General features: G+C 42.4%; 1 protein-coding gene across 9 annotated transcripts in view; it reads right to left on the bottom strand.

Moving 5' to 3' along the window:
* Window positions 1-3,141: 3,141 nt before the first annotated feature.
* zfhx3b (zinc finger homeobox 3b) overlaps window positions 3,142-26,655 on the bottom strand; it is a 250,260-nt gene continuing 226,746 nt past the window's right edge. For 4 of the 9 annotated variants that reach the window (XM_015368057.2, XM_069181395.1, XM_015368056.2 and 1 more), the window contains 5 exons: window positions 25,374-25,513; window positions 24,486-24,686; window positions 16,860-16,983; window positions 10,954-16,533; window positions 3,142-9,975 (listed from right to left, as the gene is read on the bottom strand). In XM_015368057.2, the coding sequence (XP_015223543.1) occupies window positions 8,198-9,975; window positions 10,954-16,533; window positions 16,860-16,983; window positions 24,486-24,686; window positions 25,374-25,513 (7,823 nt within the window). In that variant the 3' untranslated portion in view covers window positions 3,142-8,197. The remainder of the gene's footprint in view (window positions 9,976-10,953; window positions 16,534-16,859; window positions 16,984-24,485; window positions 24,687-25,373; window positions 25,514-26,655) is intronic. The other 5 variants (XM_015368065.2, XM_015368066.2, XM_006641207.3 and 2 more) reach the window with 5 other exon arrangements.

Raw genomic sequence — 26,655 nt, 5'->3', positions numbered from 1 at the left:
ACTGGCCTCCCAGGAAGCTTCTGGGTTTCCCTCCGGGCACGAAGCAATGCTCAGGAGGAGCCACTAGGCTAGAGAATGACTTCAGCATGTCGATTCATCACAGGTTGCGCAGTCTGATAGGAGCCTACATTTAACAAAAGCTGTGCTTTCCCTACTCGTATCAGACCCTATGTATCAAAATATCCAAAAGAACCGAGAAAATACAGTATGCAGTCGCTAGTCTGAAATGAAATGTGAAGGTTAAAATAAAAACACCATATTCTTCTAATTCCTAAAACACACTGTTTGGCTCATTAGAAGAGAGCATCTTTTTCAGTCATTAATTTTTAAAACTTTTTTACTCTTCATTTTTTTCCAGGAATAGTATTTTCGTACAACTCATTTCAAGAACAGAAAAACAACAGTGACGCATATAATAAAGGGTTAATATAAATATGTATTACTTATTAATGTGAGATCATAAGTCTTTTGCATAGAACATAAGGATTTGTTTGAGTTTGAAACCAGCTACCCAGCCAGACTGTTAAAGCCGATAACCTGGCTTCATTCAAGAAATGATTGGATGAGATCTTCAGACCAATTAGTTACTATCAAACAGGCTTGATGGGAAAAATGGCCTCCTCTTGTTTTAATGACTATTGCCCCTAAACACAAGCTCTTTAAAACCAGAAGACTGAAGATAGGTACACCTCTTATGGAAGTATTTCTTCTTACCGTACAGGAGTATCGACCTGTCAAAACAAGGACATTCACCTGTCCTCACACTTAATGATCACACCTCGTTCTCTTTAATAATAATTGCTTACACTTATATTGCACTTTTCTGGACACTCCACACAAAGCACTTTACAGGTAATGGGGACTCCCCTCCACCACCACCAGTGTGTAGCCCCACCTGGATGATGCAACGGCAGTGCGCCAGTATTTTCCCCACACATCAGCTATCAGTGGTGAGGAGAGCAGAGTGATGAAGCCAGATCATAGATGGGGATTATTAGGAGGCCATGATTGGTAAGGGCCAATGGGAATTTTGGTCAAGACGCCGGAGTAATACCCTGGGATTGAGAAATGCCCTGGGATCTATTATGGCCATGGAGAGTCAGGACTTGGGTTTTACATATCCGAAGGATGGTACCTTTTTTTGTCCCTGTCATTATACTGGGGTCATTAGGACCCTCAAAGTCCGCAGGGTGAGCGCCCCCTGCTGGCCCCGCTAACACCTCTATTAGCAGCAAACCTTAGCTTTCCCAGGTCTCCCATCCAAGTACTGACCAGGCTCACACCGGCTGAGCTTCAGTGGGTTGCTAGTTGTGAGTTGCAGGGTGATGTAACTGCTGGCATACATCCACATTAAAGACATGTAGATATAAATACATATATGTTAAGTCTTAGCTATTCACCTGAGCTCTGTAATACACAAGAGCCCTTCTCTGCCATGGACTATTACATCTCTGCCAACCCATTCATACTCATAAATACCATAATTTCAATTCAAGTACTCAACAGACTGTATTTCAATGTGATACTGGAACACGACACTCACACAGCTTCTGGCAGATACATAAATTATAAACTCAATATTAAAGGCATAATTTGCCAATCAGTTCTAATGTGAAGATATCTATTTTTACATCCCCACTACCCAATTGTGCTCTGAAGAAAACTGGCACTTTACTTACATTACAGTAGACTGTCAGGCTGAGCTGGCTGCTGTCACTCACAGAGCCTCTGGTGGACAGAAAACAAGTTGGTGGCTTTAATGAAAAGGCCTTACAACTGAACACTCCAATACAAGCGATCAAGCACCTGCTGTATTGAGGATGTGGCCCTTATTGTGATAGCAAGACTGAATTAAGAAAGATGTTATACATGAACCTGAGGAGTCAGGTTTAAATCTCATCTCAGTTGTTACACCCTGATTTTATGCCTTCATCGCATCTTGGCTGGATTACTGCAATAGCCTTTACAGTGGTCTCCCTACCTGCTCTCTGAACAATCGTTAAAGGGTCCAAAACTCAGCTGCTCGACTTCCAATGCGTTCAAGGCTCCATGACCACGTCACCCCAATTCTGACACATCTTCACTTACTCCCCATTACTCAGCGCATTCAGTTCAAAATTTTACTTTTAACTCTTAAAGCTTTACACACCAAATTCCCACAATACTTAGCACCTCTCATTATTCCCTATGGATTGTGCCAAAGCAGGGCTTTATTCTCTGCTGAGGCAAACCTTTTAGTAGCACCCTCTTATAGGTCCATGCGTCTTGGGGACACACGCTTTCAGCCACTCTGAGAACTGTAAACTCTTTTACTGTTTTTAAACCTTGAGACGTAGCTGTTTAATCAAGCTTTTAATTAGCGTTGGCCTTTTCTCCCTTTTCCATGCTTCTTATCTCTTTAAGTTCTGTAATTTGGATTATTTACATTGTAAAAAAATGTCTAAATAATTAGTAAATACGGCTAACTATCCAATAACCTCATAACCCAAAATTTGGTCAGACCACCAAGGAGGAGTGCTGAGCACTGGGCCACAAACATGTCCACCATTTCTACCATGAAGCATTCCTCAGCTTCTTAAAACTGTCAGAAGTGAAGAAGTAAAGGGCATATGGATAACCATGAGATGGCTGTGCAAAGATTTCTACATTGGAAACATTCTTTCTCCCTTGGCTCTTCGATGAACATTTTTAAAAACTTTTAACTGCAAAACATAGGTGAAGAATAGTGATCACAATGATTTTGCATCTTTAAGATACAATATTCTGGTAATTATGCCAGAAATGTTTCCATTGGATTCCCTATCCTGCAGTCAATCACCAGGAGGTGATTTGCATAGATTCATTACATTCTCATTTAGTATTGCAGGTCAAAGTGAATCAAACAAGGCATCTGGTAAATACTGATCAGCTGTTCTTCAAAGTAAAATAACTGATGTCAGCAAATACAACAGTGAGGCTTCCGAGTTTTAGGGATTCTGAAAATTAAACTCAATTGTCAGCCACAGATGAGGTTCCCAGAATACAGACACAGACTGACTTTAAGGTATTTAATGCATTAAAGCATTTTGGGGCTTAACTATTAGAAGGAAGGGCATATACAGTATAAATCCTGTTAAGGTGAGATTTGCAAGAAAGTAACACAGGCACCAAGTCATTTTTGCTCATACTTTTTTTAATGTATCACAATGAGCAAGAAACATACTTGATGAAATATTTTCAAAGGAGTATATTCAATTACCATCTACAATCAACTTAACTAGGACAACAAGGTTTTTGTGACAAAAGTTTCTCTTCTTTAAAAGTTTGGAGTTCCATGTGGTTTTTGTATGTTAGTCTCCATGTAATTTGGTACAGTTTGGAAATCTTCATCATATAATTACAGTAACAAAAAAGCTAACAAGACTACAGTATAGAAAAGACATCAAGAACAACATTTTTGGTTTAACTTGCTCTTTTTTGTACATTGCAAGGCTGTTTTTTTCTACCCTCAGGTGGGCCAACTGGAACCACGGAGCCGTCCTGTGTGAGGCTCAGAGGAGGAATAATTAAAAGACCAAAAAATAAAAGTACAGAATAAACAACCGAGAGAAAATAAACATTGTGGCACCAGGAGTCACAAAAGGATCGGGGCTCCATGTAACAGTTCATCTTTGAAATTGGAGCATGTGGTTGGTTGGTTCGCGTTTCTGAACAGCTTTCTTTAAGAACAAAAACTACAAAACCCTCCCTTCTGCTCCGAAACCAGTTAACGGTGCAATGGGATCGGTTGACTCCAGAAGAAAGCTTGCTGTGTGACAGGAGAGCGCCGTTCGTCGATGACGGAAAGGGAGAGGGGGTAGGCGGTGTGGAAGAAGTGGTGGTGAAGGAGGGGGTTGGACAAAGAGCAACAACGTCCGACGCCAACAAGGGAAAAAAAAGCGACACTGTTCCTCCGGTTCTGGAGCAAGACAAGAAAAATAATAAGGAAATGCAAAGCAGAAGCAATGCTGAAGTGGAGAGCTTGTTGCTCCAACTACCAATGTTCGGCTTTTCCACGTTTCAGTTTTACGTCTCCGTTCGGCTTTACAGTCCATTCCATTCTCTTAATTTTCTTCCGGAAAAGAATGCCTTGATAAGTGAAGCCACGACCACCTGCGTTCGGCTCTCATCCCAGTTTGGTGTGCCCACCAGATTCCAAAGTAGCCTTCTCATTCACCTCATGTGATCTCTCCAAAACTGCCCAAAGTTCTTTTTTTTGTTTTTTTTAATTTTTTTTTCTTAAACAAAAAGGTTGATGTCTTGTTTTTTTAAATATATCTATATATGTATACATGTTTATTTTCACAGTGGGCAAAAAGATTACCTCTAGAGCAATACCTTGTATTTTCTTGTAAAACGTTCATGAATTATCGCGGATGTCGGCGTGTTGACGTTTCTTTCAAAAGTATCCAGCTGTCTTCTTGTGTCTCGTGCCACAATAAAATATACACTTTTGTGGGGCACAACCTTAAAATTTCCTTTTTTTTGTTTTAAACTGCATAAAGCTTTGGCCACATTCATATATTTAATTTAAAATAAAAACTGCTCAGTGCTTTACTATTATTATTTTCAATATTATTATTTCTTTTTAAAATCTTCACCTCCTTTTTTAATCCAGCTTCGCGGTTCAGTACTTTTGGTGCCTTTTACACTCAAACAATTGTAAAAATAAAATAACATTATGAAACAAACAAAAAAATGAAAAGGGCTCCTGCAGGAAACACACAGTTCATGCTTCTTGAATCTGGTGCAAAGACCTTGACCTCTTCCTACACAGAAAGGAGCCCAGAACAGAATAAACTTTGGAAACAAGAATTCAAACAGTCTTTTAAAAACACAAAAATATAGGAGACATTATTACACCATAAAGTGGCCAGGTCATAGTATAAAGAATAAAAAAGAAAACTTCAGCAATTCAAATATAAAGCTAGTGTTAAATGTTAATTTTATATGAGAAAAACAATGTAATATACAGAAACCAAATTACACACAAATAGTTATATGAAAAAACATAACTATGAAAAGGAAAAAGTATTAAAGAATAAACTGTACAACATTGGTTTTGTTTTAAAAAACAAACATACAATATGTTAAGAGACCAGAATTTTGGATTATCTGAGGGGTGGCAAACCTACTGACCAAATTAGCCAATTTCTTTTGCGTCTGGAAGTGTTAACACCAAATCACATTGCTCTGAGACATTTATGTCTTATTTCTTTTTAATTCCAAACTTATTCTGAACTGTGGTGTTGCTTAATGCAGGCTGAACTGTACACACTCAAGAACTAAAGGCATGCTGCTTCCAATCGCTTCAGCTGTTCAAATTTCCACATAGCTGTGATTTTGGTGTGAGGGAAGTAAGAAAATGGGGCAAAACTCAGTAGTTAGTTATTTTTTCTAAGCTACTTTTTTGTAAAGGAGAGTGGGGGAGTTCATTGAGCACAACCATAATATTTTCATCCACCAGCTGTGGGAGTGACCTCTTTGGAGTAAAAGGTGTTGACACACCTTTAAATGTTCCAAAATCATTCAGGGACATCTCAAAATACCAGTTTCTATGCTTTGGATCAAAATATTCCTTAGAAGTCTTTTGTCAACAGCTCATATTTGAAAATGGCTTAGAACTGCTCAGAAACCTCGAAAGAGCCCCTAGTTGTTTATTTGTAAGGAGGGAGGCAGACTTACTTGCAAACAGCAACTATTTCCTTCAGTAACTTGTTGGGCATTGAGAGTCATGAAAACAGTCAACTGGAAAAACAGAGATCCGTACCAAGTGTGTAATGTTTTGGTGACCTGTACTTCTTGGTAATCTTTTCAATGGGCTACATCCTTTCTGTTTCTAGAGATTTTAATCTCCCAACACCAGAACTAGACAAGAGGGAGTTTGAGTCCTTATGCTTTGCAAACCAGGATTCTAAATTTACACAACAGCTTACAGTCACCTTGCAAATAACAAAAAAAAAATCAGTCCTTGCTTTTTTTTAAAAAAAGACAAACTCTTCAACGTGGTATTTTGGAATGCACTGTTCTGTACAAACAATATAGATCATTGGCTTTCAACATTGGTTTAAAAATAATAAAATTAAACATAAGGAAAATAGAAAGTCAGCCAAACTGTCCTTTGGAACGTATATTCACAGTCTTCAAAGTTCCGTTTTTGCAACAAGGAAAAAAAAGAAAAAAAGAAAATTGCAGAGGCAGGGAAAATTGGTTTATTGTTTCTGTTTTGTTAAAGCTTAGCCAAAAAGCAAAATGAGCATGCATCTAGGTTTCTTTTCAAAAAACTACATTAGCAGCAAAACTTATGTCTTCAGAGACCAGACCTTATACATTTTCTTAAAAAATGGACTTTTGTGTGTGACAGAAATGAAAATGTCTAGATTAACATAACACATGTGCCCCAAGTTTAACAAAGAGCGTTTTTAACTTCTATCTTACAAACTGCAATGGCTCTATTATGGTGCTACTCCACAATGCTAGGACAAGGGCCCTTTTTTTGGTATTTGGTATTCTTGTTATTTTACGTAAAAAGCCACCTGTCTGCTTGCAAAGAAGCAAAAACGGCAACTCTGATGCTTATTCTTTTATTTTTAAACTTTGTTTTCTCTTCTTTAAAAACAGCAACAAATTCTCAAGTATAAAGAAGCCTCTTTTTCTCATCTTTATGCACCAATGGTGAAAGTGTTTTGTCTTTGGATTTTCTTTTTTTTTTGTTTTAAAGCGTGAGAATTATTATTTTTTTTTCATTTTCATCCATGACAATGAAAAAAAAAGTTCAAAATGAAAGCAAAACAGACTGCAGCCACACTACACGAAGAACAAAGATCTGCTTTTGTAGTACAAGAGGAGGAGTAACCATCTCCAAATCTACAAGTGCAGAGCGAAAAGAAAAAAAAAACGAGAGAATAGAGAGGAAGAGCTAAAGTCAGACAGTGTTAAGTGCACAAAGGTAACACAATTAAATAATTAAATAGTTTCTTCAAAGTTTCACCCCAATATTTCTTTTTCTTTTTTGTCAGTATTCTAGTGACCAAAAAAAAAGAAGAAAATTTTCACTTGTTTCAGTCCCTACAAAATAAAGTATCCCACCATGTCAGTGAATGGTGGTAGGGTGAACAAAAGCTGAGGATAAGACAGAAATGAAGTATAGATCAGTACTGCTCCTAAATCTAGCCTATTGGAATGACCAAGACAACATCAAATGAAGCGCTTTTAAGTTGGACGATACAAAAGCTAAATGTACACAAAGTTTTTTTTCAATCTACCATACTGTTTAAATTCATTTCCAATGCAACAATCTACTTAACACCAAAAATGTTCATATCTATCATAAATACAGAAAGTTTTTTTTTTCTTAAAAAAATCTTTTTTTTTTCACCTACAAGTCCGCAACACTCTTTGTGTCTGGGTAAAGTGGGAGTGCTAATTTTCCCCTCTGAAATTATTTAAAATGCTTAAACTCAGCAGATCAGCTACCCTTTTGAATCCCCAGAAAGCTATGCCTTTATAATATTTTCTATTTTTTAATACTTTCTGCCTGTTAAATTAATCATTAAAAAAAAAAACGTTTGTTTTCCTGTTAGGAACAAAAATTAGAAAAGAATGAATTTCTGTAACAGAAAAAAGGTTGTGAGCTGTTGACCTGAGAATAAAATAGACATTACATTATTTTTTTATTTTAGCAAGCCATTGGTATCTGAACGCTTAGATAGCAAGAAAACTGTAAATGTAAGACTATTCTCCCATACAGTACATACTGGCTTTTTATACTGTGCTATTAACTGGGGACAAAAACGTAACCAAGGCAAAACCTGTCTTGCGAAGATTCATTTTGTAGGTAGGGGTTTTTGGGGGGCTATTTGAATATCATCTGAGGCAGTTCTTTGCTATACAGCATTCCACTTCTAACAGTATCCAAAAACTTAACTGCAGTGATCCGTTTATATATATATATTTGTGTTGAAAGAAATGAAAACCAGCATGTTAATATGGGAAAACAATCCACTAACATTTAATTTTTGGTTACAAGCTTTGGAATTGCAGTTAGTCTTTACACATTTTTTTTCTTCTGAAATTGGTTTGTATATTTTTTAAACTTTTTTTAACATCGCTGCTTTTTTTGTTTTTGTATGTGTTTTTTTAAAATTTTTTTAAACATTGTCCATCGTTGAGAGCTCTTTTACAATCGGATGGAGTCCGTCCCTACGCTAGCGAGATTACTACTACAACTACTACTGTCTTTGAGACAGCTGGGCTGCTGTGGCTCCTCTGCTGGCCGGCCCAGCCTGTCTGCAGACTTCTGACTGCTGTCAGAGTCAGACTCGTCGGTAAAGACGTCTGTTGGTATCGAGGTCTGAACCCCTGAGGTGCTCAATGAACTTGAGGTAACCGTTGAAGGTGAGGATACTGGAGGAAAAGAAGAAGAAGAAGAAGTGGCATTGGGCTTCCCAGCTAAAGCTCTGGAGAAAGGGGCCTGGGACCAGGGTTTGCCAGCGGTTGTGGCGTGTGGCGGGGTGGTGGAGGAGGAGGAGCACGAGGATGAAGACACAGAAGAGGACGGCGTGGTAGCTGTTGTCGTGGGCGGGGGAGGGGGGCTGTTGTGAGAGTGAGGGGCAGACTGCGAGGTAGATGCGGTGTTAGGATCGGGGAAGCAGGCTGAAGAGTGAGGTAATAAACTAGTAGCGTGCTCTTTGGCATTTCTGGCTGATCGCTTGATTGTTCTGTGTTTGTGCAAGGCTGACTCCAGGTGTTGACTCAGGGCTTCGTCCCCTTCCAGCGTGGTTTCGCAGGCCAGGCAGTCGAAGAGACTGCCCTCCCCTGCGCCGCCGCCGCCGCTGGGGATCCGAAGCAACATCTCTTGCAGGTTCGCCACAGACTGACCGAAAAAGCAGATCGATTTCAGATGGCTGACGGCTGCCTCTTCTTTGCTGAAGACGGCCTGACACTTACGGCACGCCAGCCGGTACTGCACCTTGGGGACGATGTACTGGTCGAGAAGGGGGTCCGCGCTTTTGATTTCCATCTCGTGCTGCTCGGAGGGGGGGTTCTGGTGGGAAGAGGAGGAAGAGGAAGAAGAAGAGGAGGAGGAAGAGGCCTCGCAGGAGGGAGTGCCTTTCTGCTCTTCAGCTTTCGCTGGATCTTTGGCAGGTTCTTTGTGGTCTGGGGCCCCCGGGGGTAGAGGGGGAACTGGAGTTTGGCTTACTTTGGGTTGCTGGAGCTGCTGAAGTTGCTGCTGCTGCTGCTGCTGCTGCTTCTGTTGCTGCTGCTGGAGCTGCCGCTGCTGCTGCTGAAGTGCCTCCTGCAGGCTCTGCTGATATTGCTGGTAGTGCTGGAGCAGGGATCCTGGGGACAGTCCCATCAGAGCTTGTGACAGAGCAGGATTGTATGGGAATAGGCCTTCCATACCATACATTGGCTGTAAGTAGCCACCCTGAAGAGCTCCGGGTATCTGGGGGGCATAGTATGGCGAGAAGCCTGGCATGAAGTAGGGCAGGAACTGGCTGGTGAGCAGAGTTGTGGGGTCTGATGCTAGGGCAGCCTGCAGGGCTTGGAGCTGGGCAGGATCCACCACGTACTCCATGCCAGGCGTCGGCATGGAAGTGGCGGGGACAGCAGTGTCCGGCTTCTCTTTCTTAGCGCTGGCAGCAGCAGCGGGGGGAGCTGGGGTGCTCGTTGCTGAGGACGGCGTAGGGGTCTGCTCCGGCTTCTCCTTGGGCTTCTCCTTGTCTCTGCCCCTTTCCGTGTCACGCTCTTTGGGGGGTTCGGGCCGAGGGCCCAGCGGGGTGGCTGCTGAGGTGGGCGCAGGGTGCGGGGTAGAGGTGCTGGCCTGGGCTGGGTTGGGCGAGGCCAGGGAGGAGGAGGGAGGCTTGTTGGGTAGTCCAGATGTTGGGAGGCTGGGTGAGGGGACACTGGCACCAGGCATGCTCAGAAGGTTTGGAGGTTTTGGAGGCGTTAAAGCTGCAAGACAAGAAGAGTGATGAGGCTCAACAGAGAAAGTACAATTAGTAGGCCGCTGTCCTGGAAAGCACTGTGGAAGTCACTATTATATAGCTCAGGTGGGGAGCTGCGTCAGCATGCGTTGGCTGCAAAGGAACAAGTAATGGGTTTATTCCATGCTGAAAAGAGAAGAAAGAAAACACATTGTTTTGGCTGTGGAGCCTTCTTCGGGTGACACACTTCAGGTGTCACACCCGAAGAAGGCTCCACAGCCAAAACATCTTCTCTTTTCAGCATGGAATAAACCTATTACATGTGCCGTCACTATTATATAGTTTGGCTCTTGAAGGAAATGCCGATATTAAGATTATAACATAACATTCCAATTTTAAATAAACATTTTCAAACTTCTTTTTCTCTGAGATGGTGGTGCTATGCTCTTCCTCAGGTTAAACAGTAAAGATTAAAACAGATTAAGCATTGAAGGCTGCCACTGTCCTCCATTTGTCTTCAAGATGATTTTAACCTAATCTTACAATATATGAGCTTCGGTATTTTGGATAGAAATCTACAAAGTTCGATCCCAAGTTTTGTTCAGAACTTCAGAACAACAAAAGCTGAAACAACAGTATATTATTTTTAGATCATTTCTTTTCCTTATGCAAATTTATCCTTAATTTTGATCTCCATATTTTGAATTTCAATTATTTCTCAGCACAGAAATAGTGGTTGATTTTAATACAATTATAATTGTATTATAATTGAGTTTTGATTTAAGAAGAAAACTGAGAAGTACTTTATAACACTACTATATTTATGATGCATTTCTGGGCAATGTTCTCAGACCTGTATAGCGTTCCTGGGACCAGGAGTGTCCTTCCCTATTGTGAAATGTATGGTAATATTCCGCTTTCACCACTAATTCAAGGGACACCTGATATGCTAGCTGGAAAAAGCCTTGCCTACAGTGATCAGCTGCTTTTTCCAGTGGGGACATACCTGTGTTAGATGAAGCAAAGCCTGGTAAAGAGGGACTGCCCACCCCTGGCAGCAGGACTGGGGGTATACCCTGCAATGTGGGGTAGGCGGAAGAGAGGTTCAGAGCCTGCAGGGGTGGGTTGTCAAACATCCCTTGCTGCTGCAGGGCTTGTTGCTGTGCTAGTCCCAGAACTTCATTGGCTTTCTTAATGCGGTCTAGTTCCTGTTGAGCCATCAGCTGACGGACAGTAGCAGGGTCAAAGTATTCTTTTTCCTTGTCCAGCTGGCTCCCAATAGTGTCCTTCACCTTGGAGATGTGTTGCTGGGAAAAGATATGGTCTCGCACTGAGAGTCGTGCACTGTACTTAATGCCACACAATGTGCATTCGGTTTTAGGTCCCTCATAAGATGTTTGGTTGATACCAAAGTGCTTGGCCATGCTCAGCTTGGCTTTCTTCTCCTTGGCCCGAGCATTCTGGAACCATACCTGCACGACCCTCTTTGGAAGTCCAATATCATTGCCAAGCACCTCACATTCCAGCATGGTGGGCGTCCTGTAGTCATTGAAACAGGACTTGAGCACCTTCAGCTGGAGGTTAGTCATCTGCGTACGGAAGCGCTTTTGGCCTGGCCGGTCTCCACTGTCCATACTCTTGCTTCCTGAAGCCCCAGGGCTTGGAGAGCAGGGATCTGCCAGACTGGATGTCTCGCTGTAGTCCACCATTGTTTCATTTTCATAATCCTTGGCATAATAACTAGTTGCGGGGCTTACAAGCCCTGAAGACATCTGGTCATCATTCTCTATAGAAGGAGCAGTTCCCGCAGATTTTGGCAGGAGGTCGGCAGTGTTGTGAGCGTGCTTTGCATCTGCACTATCATTGTCAGCGTTGGCCTCATCACCAGTAGTTGTATCTGTGATGGCTGTGTTTACAGAGGAACAGTCATCATTGTCCAGCTTGTTCGGGTCATAGCTTAAATTGACAGAAGACATGGTTGGGCTTTCAAAATCCTCCATGCCCTCAACCTTGATAGAAGATGGGCTCAACAGGGCCCGGGGAGAGAGATCCATAGTTTTGCTCACTGGTGACAGAGAGGAACAATGTCCATCACTGTTTGATGGAGGAAGTTGTGAGAAGTTGGAACCATCCAGGGGATCCATTTTTAGTTGGAAAGGTTCCTGGTCTGGTAGCATGCTGGACAGAGAGAGGTTGTAACCAGCACGCTTTGCTTCGTGCCAGTGACGTGACCGGATGTGGGCCTCCAGGGCTGTCTTTGCCTTAAAGAGGGCACGACAGAAGGGGCAGCGACGGTGTGCTTGAGCAGGGCCCACAGCTCGGAACTGACCTTTCCTTTCTCTGGCCCTTGTGTTCTGAAACCAGACCTGTACCACCCTCTTCTTGAGACCCACCTCATGGGCAATGTGATCAAGCATCTTGCGGGTAGGGTTGGAGTCGAGCAGGTACTTCTGGTACAGGATCTCAAGCTGCTCTGGTGTGATGGTAGTTCGGAGACGCTTGTCTCTCTGCGGCTCTTCTCCACTGTTTCCACTGTCATTCTCCCCTGGACTGGCACCTGCTTTTTCCTCAATTTTTCTCTTCAGGGAGTTCATCGTAGAAGTAGGTGTGGACGGTGATGTGGCAGAGCTGGTGGGGATTTGGGGTAGAGCTCCTGACAGAAGCTGGCTGGCAAGAAGGGGATTATTAGGATCAAACAGCATGAAGGACATGTCCATAGGGCGGTCAATGAACTGTGGATGGATAAACTGGTTTTGTACCGTGAGGAAGTGAAGCTGCTGGTGTTCCTGCCAGTGCTCAAAAGAAGGGAAAGCCAGCTTACACTGGTCACACTGGTAAGGGATCATCTGTTGGGACATGGTTCCAAGTTGCTGCTGCTGCTGTGAAGTAGAGGCCAGGAGAGGGTTGAGTGCCATGTGGGAACCTTGTGAAGGAGTAGGGCTGGCTTGGGATATGGCAGGACCTCCCTGCAGCTGCTGCTGGTGCTGCTGGGAAGGGGAAGGGGTGGAAAGCTGGGGAGTCTTTGGGGCTACCTGGGCTTTTTCCTCTTGTGGCTGTTGCTGTTGCTGCTGATCTGCTTGTGGTTGCTGGGGCGTCTCTGGCTTAGAAAGCCCCTGGGTGTCCTGTGGCTGAAGCTGGGATGATGGCTCACCTAAGTGTTTTGCCTTCTCATCAAACGAATTCTGTCTGGTGACAGGAGAAGCCTCTTCTTTTTCAGAGGAAGTCATATGGGCAAATGCTGAGGTTGATGGAGGCAGAGGGCAGAGACTGGAGGAAGAGGGCATGGGAGTGTTACAGGAGGAACCAGATGGGGTGTGGTATTCATGAAGAGCATCCATGGAGTCCTCATTTTGACTGTCATACTGCCCTTCCTCATCCTCATCCTTGTAGCACAGTTTCTTTTGGTGCTTGATTAGATCAAAGATGCGCTGGAAGACCAGGCTGCATTTCTTGCACTGGTAGTTCAAATTACTGGTACGGATATAACGGTCATTGGAGAGCTCTCGCCTCTCACCCTCCTTGACTCCATCTCCCTGGTTCTCATAGTTTTTTCGAGCTTTTTGACGAGCATTCTGGAACCACACTACAATAACTCGTGTAGGCAGATTCAGCAGGTTAGAGAGCTGCTCAAATTCATCATCTTTAGGGTAGGCATTAGCATCAAAGAAATCCTGAAGCACCCTTAGCTGGTAGTCAGTGAACCTTGTTCTTGAAGATCTTTTGCTTCCATAATACTCTGGTTTTGGGGGCTCAGGTGAGGGGGGTTTAGAATCAAGTTTAGTATCCTCCAGTGTCGTGACAGGTGGGTTGTTGAAGTTGTAAGGTGAATCTTTGTTGCGTTGGCGCTCTTTAAAAAGGGTGTTACGGAACCAGTGCTTAATAACTTTTTGGGGCAGCCCCGACTTGTCAGCCATCTCTTTGATCTGATCTTCATTCGGGGAGTTGTTGATGTCAAAATACTGCCGCAGGACTCTCAGTTGGTCATCTGTTATGCGGGTCCGGGGCCTTTTATTCTGCTGCTGTTGCTGGAGCATGGCTGGGGTGAGCTGCTGTTGGTAGAGCTGAGCAAGGTCAGCGCCCAGCGGCTCCACAGATGGAAGCTGGCTGGGGATTTGAGTGGGCAAAGACTGGAGAGACATGGGCTGCATCATCAGTGGAGAGAAGATCGGGAGCTCCATGGGCATGGGAAGTTGAGCCATGGGAACAGGAGGCTGTGGGGTAGGAATAGCAGGAGGCGTGAGTGGAGGGGCAGAGGTAGGGATATTTGGTGCAGGAGCTGGCTGAGGTGGGGGTGGAGGAGGGGGAGGCGGAGGAGGAGGTGGGGGAGCTGTTTCAGGTGTCTGGGGTCTCAGAGGGTAAAGCTTGTCATACTGCTCCCGGTATTCCTTGGCAAACCTCTCTAAGGAACGGAAAGGAAAGAAAGCCTGATGCACATGCTCTTGATGGCTCTTCAATATCAAGATGTTGGAAAACAGTTTGCCACAAGCCTCACACTCCAACTTTTCCAGTCCTTCACTTGGGTCCACCAGTCTGCTGATGCCACCTTGCCCACTCTGTCCTACGACACCTCCTGGCCTTTTCTGAACTTTCTGCTTATTCTCATTGTATTGTATCACCAACTCAAACCCAAAGTTCTCCAGGAGTGCCTTGGTAGCATTGCCTCGAGCATCTGATGCAATTCTTGGAGGTGGAAATCCAGGCTCGGAGCTCCCAGCACCTTGCATTGTCTGCTGGTCTTTCTTATCTTTAGCTTTCATTATATCCATTGTTCCCTCTCTGCAAATGAGACCTGCATCTTCTGTCTTCTCATTAGCCTCCTTATCTCTCTGCCCTTCTCTCTCCTTCTCATTTGGAACAGGGGGTTTTGTTTTTTTCTCTACCTGATGGAGCAGGGATGCATTCTGTTGGAGCAAAGCCATCTGCCCCTGTACTTGCGACTGCTGTTGGTGCTGCTGTTGGTGTTGCTGTTGCTGCAGTTGTTGATGGTGCATGAGTTGCTGTTGCAGGCAGGTCTGCTGTGCCTGCTGCGCAGAGTGCTTCAGGTCCTCTAACAAGGAAGAGGAGGAAGAGGAGGAGCCAGCCAGACTGAGGGTGGAGCTGCTCACTGGCAGGTTGATCTCTGGGTTAAGCTGGAACTCTGCTCCAGGGATATAGAAAGGAAAGAGCAACTGCTGCTGCTGAAGTGGGAGAAGAGCCTCTGTGGTCATAGGGAAGTGCTGGAGAAGTGCTGGGTTGAAAAGCTGGGACTGGAGAAGAGCAGCTTGTTGTTGGAGCTCTTGCTGGAGCTGGGCCTGAGCTTGAGCTTGAGCCTGGGCAAGCTGTTGCTGTTGCTGCTGCTGTTGCTGCTGCAGTTGCTGTTGTTGTCCTCTGGAGGACAGCATGTCTGCCAATTTCTTCTTCTTTGCTTCCTTGGTGTCTGATGGAGAAGGCAGGCCAGTGGTTGAGTTCCCATGGTTATCTATGCTATGAGGCTGTGGTAACTGATTTCCTCCCAGCAAGCTTTGCACAGTTTGAGCTCCAGCTGAGGAGTTGGTGCTAGTGGTGCTTGTTGTGTTGGTAGCAGAATTAGGACTTGGTGTAGAGGTGCCTACTGAGGACATAACACCACTTCCAGGAACACCACTTGCACTAATGGTGCTACTGCTACCCCCTGCTGCTTCCAGCTTGGCTGCCCGGGCTTTGGTCTGGTGGAGGACAGATCGCATGTGAATTTCCAGAGTGGAGCTCTGACTATAGGCTACATTGCAGGTGCTGCACTTGAAAGGCTTGTTGTCTGGACTGCTTGTGGGCTCAGGCTGACCAGTGGTAGACTCTTGCAGGGCTCTCTTCACCTTATGCAAGTGGGAGACAGAGTTGTAGTGTACAAGAAGAATGTTCTTTTGGGTAAAGGACTCCTTACACACCGTGCATTTGAAAGGCCGGGACGGATCCAGAAACTTCTCCATGGTGAAGTTGGGGCCCTTCCGAAAAGGCAGGGCCCGCTTAGGTTCTGATCCCGAGTCCTCCTGTACTGAACCGGAGTCACTACCAGCCGGGCTTTGCTTTTCCTCTGGGTCACTCTCCTCTCCTTCCTTTTCATCTTCACCCAGAGCTCCCTGGTCTTCACCCAATGAAGGATCACCCATGACCATCAGGTCCCCATTCATAAGCAAGCCCCCATAAAGCTGCTGGATGTCAGCCTCACTCAGTTCAAGGTGACTGGTCTCTAGGTGTTTCTTCAAGGCCTGCAGGGTTCTAAAGTTACGCTGACAGAGGCAGCACATGGTGGCTGCTCTAATGACATGATATTGGGAATGCAACTGCAGCTTCTCCACAGTCTTGAATGCTAAGCTACACTGGTTGCAGCGGTACTTGTATACATGTCGGTCAGAGACAGGCAGCTGTGGCCTCTTGTTGTGGACCTCATTGAAATGCATCTGGAGAGCATTGGAGGTCTTGAAGACCTGGTTGCAACCTTTTTTCCAGCACAGGAACCCAGCAGTTTCTTCCTTTGATGAAGCCTGGTCTTCCAGAGGTGACTTACGGGCTTCAGGAGTTTCTGAAGGTAGAGGGGCTCCCTTCTCAGGTTCAGCCTCTGAGGTTTCTGCTAAACAATACAAAAAAATCACATGAATTACAGTGGTTCCCACACAGGTAGTGCAGGAGCACAGCAGGTTGACAAGATGGTGGCATTATCTGAACTTGCTGTGCTCTTGCAATAGATACTTGCAACAGAATTTAAATTTCTACTGACTAAAACTTTGTCTAAAACATTTTAAATGGCTTGTTCTTTCTGTAGCTAAGATTTTTTTTAACTGACATTATACATTTCCCGCCAGGATATCATGTCAAAGCAAGATGAGGGTAGCTGCTAAATAACTACGAAGCAGGAGATCCAATACTTCACACCCAGATGAGGTCTCTTGAACTAACCTGGTAGCTTCTTTGTGTCATCAGCACTGGAATTGGCTGCAGTCTGTGCTGCAGTGTGTCCTTCTCTCTCTGGGCCAGTCACAGGTATGAACATGCTCGTTGGTAACACCTCTGATGCAGTCACCTGTAATACAAAACACAAGAGAGTCCCATATTAACTGTTACACTATGTAGAACAATGTAGTAGGGCCTGCTAATTTCTTGTTGACATTTATTATGTGTACAAGTTTGGTATTTTTTTTTCTTTCTTTTTCTTTAACAGGTCTTAATTAAATCTGTCATCTGCTTGGTAATGACATGCTGCAAGAACAAGCAATCAAAGCAGGAAAAAAGAGCAACCATACACTCAGCCTGTTTATCCTCAGCTTTGGTGGATTTATTATGTGAGATACATTTTTACATTTCATTACAGTCTCCTTTCAAAATAAAGCCTTGACAAGATGCTAAACATTTTATTAAGAGCAGCACGTTGTGACTGGTATATATCAGAATATGATCTGTAAATTGAATTATGAATGAAAAAATCTCAATACAGAAATTATCTTTATTTTCCTACTCTGTTATATTATATTCCTTTCTATAGGACCTTGGCCTTTTCTCTTCTTCATAATAGTACAGCTTTTCTTTTTCGTAACAGCTTTGGGTTTTCCAGTATCCTGTGAAACAGCACAGTTCGAGTGTTAGTGACTGAGGCTGCACAGCAGGTGTGTGGGTTTCTGGATGTTGATAAGATGTTTCTCTCAACACTTGACCACTTGAAAAATGTGAAGCTCGTTTGGTTTATCTAGGAATAAATCTTTTAAGAAACACACGCGCGTACTAAAATAATCGTATTATTTTTACTGTATTTACCATCTTGGAATTTACACTTTGATCATTGCCGGTGTTTTGTCATGCGCCTGGAAAGTTCTGCTGCAGCCAATTAGTGAGATGGGTTGAAAGACCTATCTTGGCTAACTGAAAAAGCTTATTAGGGTGCCTAATTAAATCATTCTTCCTCGTAAAGAGTGCATCCCGTTCCTGTTGAAGGAAGCACTGCAGAAGCATGTCATCATAATGTACAGGCATGGTGCCGAAATTCACCCCCCAGACAAACTGGAGTGGGAAGAGGAAAGAGACCTCAGTAACATCTAAACATAGCATCTGACAGTCATGCTTAAATAATATAGCTCGTTAAACAAGTGGGAGCGAGCAGACACTCAGAATGTTGCTCATGTTAAACCTCTTTTGAGGACAGAAAGAGAGAAAGACTGATGAGGAGACGAACCCAGAGAAACAGACAAATAAGGACAGTGGGTATTATGTATTTTGCCGCTGTAACTAATTTCATTTTTCAATTTTTTTTTTAATTGGAAGATTTCAAGGAGCAATGAATATTGATTAGAAAAGTGAGAGAAGCACAGCCAGGTTTTCTTTGCACTCGAAAGGTTGAAGTCAATCATGTGTGAATGACAGCACAGCCACCCCCCACGACCCCCACAACTCTGCTATCCCCCACCCCCACCTCTCCCCTCTTTCTACCCCCCCCCACAGAAAGAAAGACAACAATTCATCAAGAGCTCTCATTAGTGGGCTCCTATTTAACAATAATCAGTGATTGAGATTCGAAGAGGCTGGGAGATGAGGCGCTGTCGGATTCACCTTCCTTCAATTAACTCCTGAAACAGAATAATCAGCTTCATTCCCCACTCTGCATTTCAATTCACAGCATCTCTCCGTATCATCCCCCCCCCCCCTGCCCCTCCCATCTTTCCCTTCTCTCCCTCTCTGCCTCTCTTCCTCTGCAAATGAAAGCAAATACAGAGACTCCATCTTGCTATCTAAACCCCAACCATCTTCCTTCCCTCATTCCATCTTCCAAGATCTGTTGCTACTTTTTCCTTAATAGCACTCGTTTGTATCATGATCTCTTCTAGCATCCGCATCAAGCGCTCCCCCAGAAAAAAAAAAAGCTATTCTTTTCCCACTTAGGGGCTGAGATTCGTCTTTCAGATTCAGCCAAAGCATGTTGTCTTATTTCCAGCACATTTCTTACTATGTCATTTTTTTCTGAGAATGCCCTGCATCAAATATTTCTCTAAAGCTAAATCCTTGAAAATGGTTAAGGGCTTTTTGGTAATGGGCACTAATTAGATTTCATTTTGTCTTTCAACATATATACTGAATGATATTTCTTTTTCAGTTATTTCATGCAGATTATTCAGAGATGCAATTCAAACCAGTCTTGTGATTCCGTTGTTACGCAATATGCAGACAGGTGAAATACTGCACTAGCCATGCTGAGGCTATTTTTTAGGAGAAGAAGAGACATCCTGGGTTGTACTATGACATAGTTACACACAGGGATCCTGCATTAAGGGCTAGGCTATAGGCTCGTTTTTGGGCTGCCCCCATTTCAACCACAAAAATGAGCAACACTCTCTGTCTCCCACTGTGTCAGAGCTGCCTTGAGTCCTGCTAATTAACTGACAGCCAGGACACCTCACCAAACAAAGCAAACCAGGAAGACACAAGTCCAGGCTGCAAATCTGCAGCGAGTAGCTACCAGCTTCTGAAGATGGAGCCCCTTTCCTGTCACAGCAGTTGGGTGAGGTTGAGGGTTAAGCGAAACAATAAATGCTCTTTATTCCATCACCATGCAATTAGTCTAATCAGGAAAAATATAGGAAAGAAAGCCAGCGCTTCTTTTTTTCAGACTAAAAGTGGTAAATTAATGCAACTAGCATGGAAAGTTACAAAAACAAAAACACCAGTGATTTACATTACAAAGTGGACTGTTTCTAGACAACTGCTTCATTAGGCAACGAGAGGCAAGCACCAAGAGTATCCCAAGGTCACTTTTAATTTAGACCGCCTAATTGGCAAACATAGTTCAAAATGGCTATCATCTAGCCAGACTCAGAATTAATGAAGCACAATTATTTTCATTACCCCTATCTCAGACAGACAGAAAATGAGACGTAGAGAGTGAAGGAGTGAGAGAGCAGGCGTGCAAGAGAGAGGTGGGGAGAGAGAGAGAGGGGAGAGAAAGCACATCTTTATGCACAGTCGGCAAGAAATAAAAGTCACCTATTTCAGAATTCATTAGGCTCGTCTGCTAGAGACACGGGAAAGGATAGAGTACCTTTCAATTTATTTCCACTTGTTATAAAAAAAGGAGCTGGTTTTAATGCGCATTATATTAGCTCTGCTCCTCTCTCCTGCCTTTTTGAAAAGCTCAGTGCATTACCTCTATAAAAGAAAAAAAATATTGCTGCCTTACATACTAATGTGTTCACCATTTCTTTTCTGCTTGTGGTATAGCCACAGTAGGATGACTAGCAAAGCTATCCTGAAAGGCGCTATATAAAATAAAGGTTATGATGAAACTCACTAATTGTACCAGCATTATTTAGACTGGAGGGTTCTAGAAAGATGTATATGTGAATTAATTTATTAAATGGCAAAACAGGCCTGGATTTATATATTCTTTTTCCAATTAAGAAGGCCTCCTTATTAGAGAAACTTGAGACGCAATCAAAGCACAGAAGCGGAGGAAAAATAGAAAGATGATGCAAGAATTGCAGAAAAATAAGAAACACTTTCATGAATACCAAAGAAAAACGAAATAAACATATTTCTGCAAGTTATTTTTCTGAGAACAAGACTTCAACAAATTCATTCCAGGATCACTGAACGCTCCAAACAAAATTCCTGCATTCTGTAAACTTGGAGCCCTCTCCTATTTATGCAAAACTCATTTTGTGCACACAAATTTGGCCACAAACACAAAACTGGATCATAAACAGACCTGAAGAGTCTGAAGAGGGAAAATGTGAAATGCATGTGTACATCTAATGAATTGAAGACTTATTATGTTGTTCAGGGAGCATAAACCAGAATAAGCCAGACGTAAAATGTGTTAGCCAGTTTGGGAAAAGTGCTTTTGTAATGGAAATTACTTGCCTTTCATTTAATGATATTCAATAATTTCATTTATACATCTAAAAACACTTCGCATACAGGATAAAAGTCTGCCACCTACTGGTCCACCAAAATCACTGACAGCCTCTCTCACTTTCTGAGAGCTAGGAGATCAGACAACCAGGCTGTAGCACTGATGTCAAAGCACCTCAACACATACTGTCAATACTCCTCACACAATCAAATCAAACAGAGGTTCAATGGTTAAGTTTAATGTTGAATATTTGAAAAATGAAGAAAGTTTTGGCTATTATTCCTCAACACTTCTATTTATTAAAAGGATGAGATTATTACAAAAAAGGAAAAAAACAACACCGATTTTTTAGAGGATGAAACGGGTTCATTAAATTTAAATTATTAAATTAAATAATTATTATTACATTTATTAAATTGTCATGTTCTGGGGTTTGCTGGACATCAGACTGCAATACTCCTGACAAAGCAGTTACATCCCCCTTTGAGGTAAAACAAGAAATACCTCATAATAATATCCGACTTACAATGATAGTTGCCAAAAGGCCTGGAGATATTTCACCATTAACACTTTTCTTTGTGTTTTGATTAAGTACAGTATGTTTGCCTTAAAGGTTATCAGTTAGGGAGAAGAGGAGAGATGAGCCCCCTTTCACTGTTCTCAAGCCAAGTGAGCAAAAGTGTGATTCATCTCCAGACCGCAGTGAACCTGTGCTGAGAGTCTAGGCCAATATGTGATGCTCCCACTGCTGTTCGTGTTTGCTTTCTGACAATGACCGGGAGTGGGTTTCACTCATGCGAAACAGGAAGGATATTCCTCTTTTTGACACTAGTCTGGACTAAATCATACACATCCTCTGCAAATAAAGACAGACAAAAAGGAATAACTATGGAAATGACTCTAGTAGTTTGCACAAATGAACGACTATTAAAACAATCCACAATAAGGCAAAAGGTTTATGTGCATTAAAATATAAAGATAAATATGGGTTTGCAGAAAAAAAGTGTGCTAATGTATGCCAACACATATGGATGTTTCTTTTAGATCAGTATGTCTACGACTGCCAAATGCTTTACATATCTCAAGGGGGATGAAAGTTTGGAATAATCCTCTATAGTTACCCTTCCCACTGTTTGTTCATGCATTCACTTAAAGGCTTCACACACATCAAAAACTTCTCTTTAAATGTCAAATGACAATAAATGTCTTCTGTCATAATAATTTATGTAAAAGGCATTGCAAGGGCCATATTCAGGTAGTAATCTGACAAAATCACTCAATGACATTTCACTCTGCAAAAAAGAGATCAATGGTACTTTATCTTTAAAACCCAATCTATTTCAGAAGTTTTAGCTTAACATTTGTTTTTGGGTTAAGACTGCGTTGACAACTGAAAAATATATGGATGCATTGCATTGCACATACATAAATCTGGAAAGTCCTAACTTTGTAACTAATGTCCCCTAACTCGGGACATTTACTTTCTGGGTTTCTGAAAAACCACCAACATGTCAATATGAAAACGTACAGTATGATTAGATAATGACCTGTTTGTTTACTCAGGTTTTAGAAACCAGAAATTATTGGACTTTGCAGAGAACTAAAGCCACTCATGTCACACTATTAGTCTGTGCGAGTTTTTATTTCGTTCTATCAACGTGACACGTTTCAAGGACATCCTTCAGAAATTCCCCACGTTCTGCCTCCGGTCTCACTGTCCTTCTGTATTAAACCCTTTCCTCACAGGATCTATACCACATACCCTGAGCAAGGAGGGGTCTATTTAACAGCCTCACAAGTCTCATTATCCTTGTTGTACTTCACTGGTGAAACAATATTGCACCACCAGACAAACAAAATAAAGTGCTATTTATTTTATTATTTTTTTCAGAGCAACCCAACATCTCTATGCATGATGATCCTGTATTTACTTATTTACACAATGACGTGTAATATAAAAATCTTAGATTGTTCTGACTTTGATATATCAAAACTCCACAATTCAAAACATTTTTTTCAAAACTAATTTCACAATTACACTGAGATCTAGGAAATAAAGAAGTAAATTAAACTAAAAAACTAAAATTAATATTAGTGCAACCTATCAGTCTAAAAAGTCTTTAATGATAGTTTAAAGGTTTTATCTGTCATTTCTGGTTGATCAAATATCTGATGCCACTTTCAGACACTTAGAAGGAAAGGCTTCATGCAGAAAACACAAACTAAACTATCAAATTCATCACTATTTGAGTTTGTTTTTTTTTGCTAGAAACTGTCATGATGAATTATTTCAAAGACAAGGATGGTCAGTTTTGATGCACAGTTTAAATCTCTAACTCGTGACTGCAAAATTAGGATAAAAATGAAGGGTGGCTGTTCTTCAAAAATATCACGTTACAGGCACAAAACAAATTAATCTTTTAATTTTAACCATAAACATTAAAAATGTTAAACAAATAAGTCCATATTTCAGAAAAACATGGCCTAGATGGTTTAATGAATACATTAAAAAACCAAAAGGAAGAGAGTGCTCTACAGGTTGTGTGAAATAGCCCTTAATGCAGGAAAATAATTTAACACACTAAAACCAAAACTGGAAAAACCCATTAAATTTGCCAAGAGGGAGACTGTAAAGAATATAGCAACAGAGGCGAAAAACAATGAAAATCATTTTCTTGAGCACTACAACAGCAGAAGAGTAATTTGTGACATAAAAGGAGTTTAATAATAGAAGATGATCATGATATTGTAAAAACGTTAAATGAATTTCACACAGTTTTTAAAACAGAAGATGCCAAATACATACCCCATGTTACAGAAAGGACCCCAGCAGCACTGGGTAATTTCGGATCAACCAATGCTGAGGTTCTGTACTATTCTAAGAAATTTAAAACTCAGTAATAGTATTTTCCCAGTCATACTTAAAGAAATGAAGGGTACTATTCACAGATCCCTAGAATTATTTCAGCCCTCACTCACAATGGTTGCAGTACCTACAGATCAGAGAACTGCATATATAGTATAACACTGAGTAGGTAGGCAGGTGGGCCCACTAGGTTTTGACCTCCTCCTGAACTTCTGTTTGAAATTCCATAAATAGAACAAGTCTATACCAGGAAACTATAAACCAATCGGTCTAACTTCTGTTGCTGGGAAAGCTATGGAAGCTACCGAGCTAAATAAGAAGCCTGAAGCCTTTGCAGGCTACCCATGCTGACGCAGCTACCCACCTGAACCAAGGTTATACAGACACGTTGGGGGAGCAACACCTCTTTAGTGTAGAACAAAGGGGACTGAGAGGAGATTTGATCTAGTCTATAAAACCACATCTAGACTTGGTCAGGCACGGGGACTCTTTCACAGGTAGTAGTGAAACACAGATACAAGGTGGGGAGCAAAAAGAGGATTCATCCGGGAAGGTGAAAGGGAAACACGTCTTTACAAAAACAGTTCTGGGCACCCGGAGCAGGCCTGCCAGCTCTGTGGCTCCGGGGGCCAAACTCGGGGCCCTTATAGAAATCGGGAGATTCAATTTCAGATTCTACTCGACTACCAAACAAGCGAGACGAGCCGAGCGGCCTCCTGTCATTCCCAGCCTTTCTTCGTGAGCTCGGCAGGTGCGCGTTAAGAGTCGCTCGCCGCGCGACTCCCCCAGTGGAGAGCTCGGCGAGCGGGGCGGTGAGACTCACCGTGGCGATGAGCTTTTCCACACAGTCGGGCGCCACGCTGTGGAGGTGGGTGAGGTGGAACTGCAGGTGGATCTTGTTGTTGAGCATGTCCTGGCACAGCGGACAGCGGAACATGGGCTGGACAGAGTGCTGAGTCATCACGTGCATTCTAATGCGGTTCACGTCCGTGTTGCTGTACTTGCAGTAGGGGCACTGGTACATCTGTCGGACGCAAAAGAGCAAGAGTCAAAAAAGGGTGGGGGGGGGGTCCGGTCGGCACCCCCTGCCGCGCCGGCCGGGCGGGGAACTCCCTCTCCGAGCAGACAGGAAGGGTGGGTCACCAGCACAAAGACCGAAGATTGCGGCTGAGAATCAGGCCTCCCTGGCAAGATACTTCAAAGAGTTGTTGTCTGTCAAACGTTCTATTGATTTTCCACCTTTTGCGCAATTAACAATGCAACCACAGCGAAAAAAATAATAAAGCAAAAAGGCTACACAGTGATGCAGAATGCATAGCAGACGTACTGTATTCAAATGTAGTAAAACGCTTAGCTCAGCACTTTTTTAATGAATGCCTTGCTGTTTAATATTCCATAAGGTACACAAAGAGTTTTTTTTTATTGGTGATAGCCTGATAGGTGGTCAGCGTAGCTAGTCTACTGCTCCAGTGTTACAAAATAAAGAGAAAACTATTATCTGTAAAAAAAGGTTCGTCCATTGTGTGTCTTATTTCGGACATGAGCTAAAACGAACCTCAACTGGAAATCAAAACTTGTAACAATCTAACTTCTTAAGAGGCAGGCTAATACATACATTACATCACTGAATGGTGTTGATTTCTCTTATGTGCTTATTAAGATCAGTGTTAGACATGGACTTCGCTGTAGGGTCTTCCCTGGGTGGTCTCACCTGCTCGGCAGCGCCCTTGTCAGCTGTCCTTGGACGCTTAGAGGAAAGGGGAGCCTCTGTTACCCCAGACCTTGATGAAGGTCTTTTGGAGGGGAGTGAGGAATCTGCCTGATCCTTCTCCGCCTGGCTGGATACTGCTGCTGAAGTGACAAGGAGAGGGCAATTCAAAACCAGGCACACACATGGAAGTCAGCACATCAGTCGATCAATACATTCCCTGCAAGTTAGGACTTAAAAACAAATTGTTATAAGAAGAGATCATATTTACTGAGAGTCAGGTATAGAAACTTTTAATCAACATAGCCTCCTACCTTCTTCTATCTTTATCACACAAATGTAAAAGAAGTAAAAGAAAAGGCTTTCGAGTTCTTAAGTTTGACTCAGTTCTCTTTGACTGTTTGAAGGAATGGATGAGTTATACCAATGCTGCTGAAAGATTCATGTAGCAAATAGAACAAACACATACTTGAAGGTAAACACATCAGCATCTGTCAAAGAAGTGAGCTGTTTTCTTGTTCACTAACATGATTGAATGTTGCATTTGTTTTGCCTTTTCAATTTTTTGTTTTTTTTTTCCAAATAAGTTCAGTTTCAGGTCAGGTTGTTCATCTTCTCCTGTCCTTTTGGTTTTAATTTTTAGAGAAACAGCACCATCTACGCCAAGATTTGGTAGAACAGGTTTAGTTTAACTCCAACACACACAACACCCCCTCCTTCAAAACAAACAGCACAGGATACAAACTGACCCTTACCAGGAATAAGCGTCTTTCAGATAATAGATGGAACAACAAATCAACAACAACAAAAACAATTTAGAATTATAAATATACGATTTTATATTACAGTCGAGTTATAATTTCCATCTAAACCCAATATACACCAGAGAACATTACAACTGTCAGTAAAGTCCGTGTACTGAGCGGACAAACACAGGATCTTCACAAGACTTGCACTCCTCAGCTATTTTTAACCTTTATTTTACTGAGGGGCATTTAAACAATTAGTACTCTTAATAAAAGGTATCCTAGCAACCTCTTGTCCCTGTGTACAGTATTTAATGTAAACTGCCCCTTCAGAAGCTGCAGAGGATATGTTAACTACAAACTGCATTGAAAGTGAATGGCCAAAGCTAAGGATCTAATCTAATGACTAGAAAAGAGGTACAACACAGAGCTAATTTAATTAATCTAGCACACAAATATGAAATTCCCACAAAGCTGTAGGAAGCTTGTAATACTTGACTATGGTGTTTGCTTCAGTGTTAAAACAGTTCTGGTGCAAA

Source organism: Lepisosteus oculatus, chromosome 20 (genome assembly GCF_040954835.1).
Source record: "Lepisosteus oculatus isolate fLepOcu1 chromosome 20, fLepOcu1.hap2, whole genome shotgun sequence".
NCBI classification, from domain to species: Eukaryota; Metazoa; Chordata; class Actinopteri; order Semionotiformes; family Lepisosteidae; genus Lepisosteus; species Lepisosteus oculatus.
This window is presented reverse-complemented; position numbering and strand designations above follow the sequence as displayed.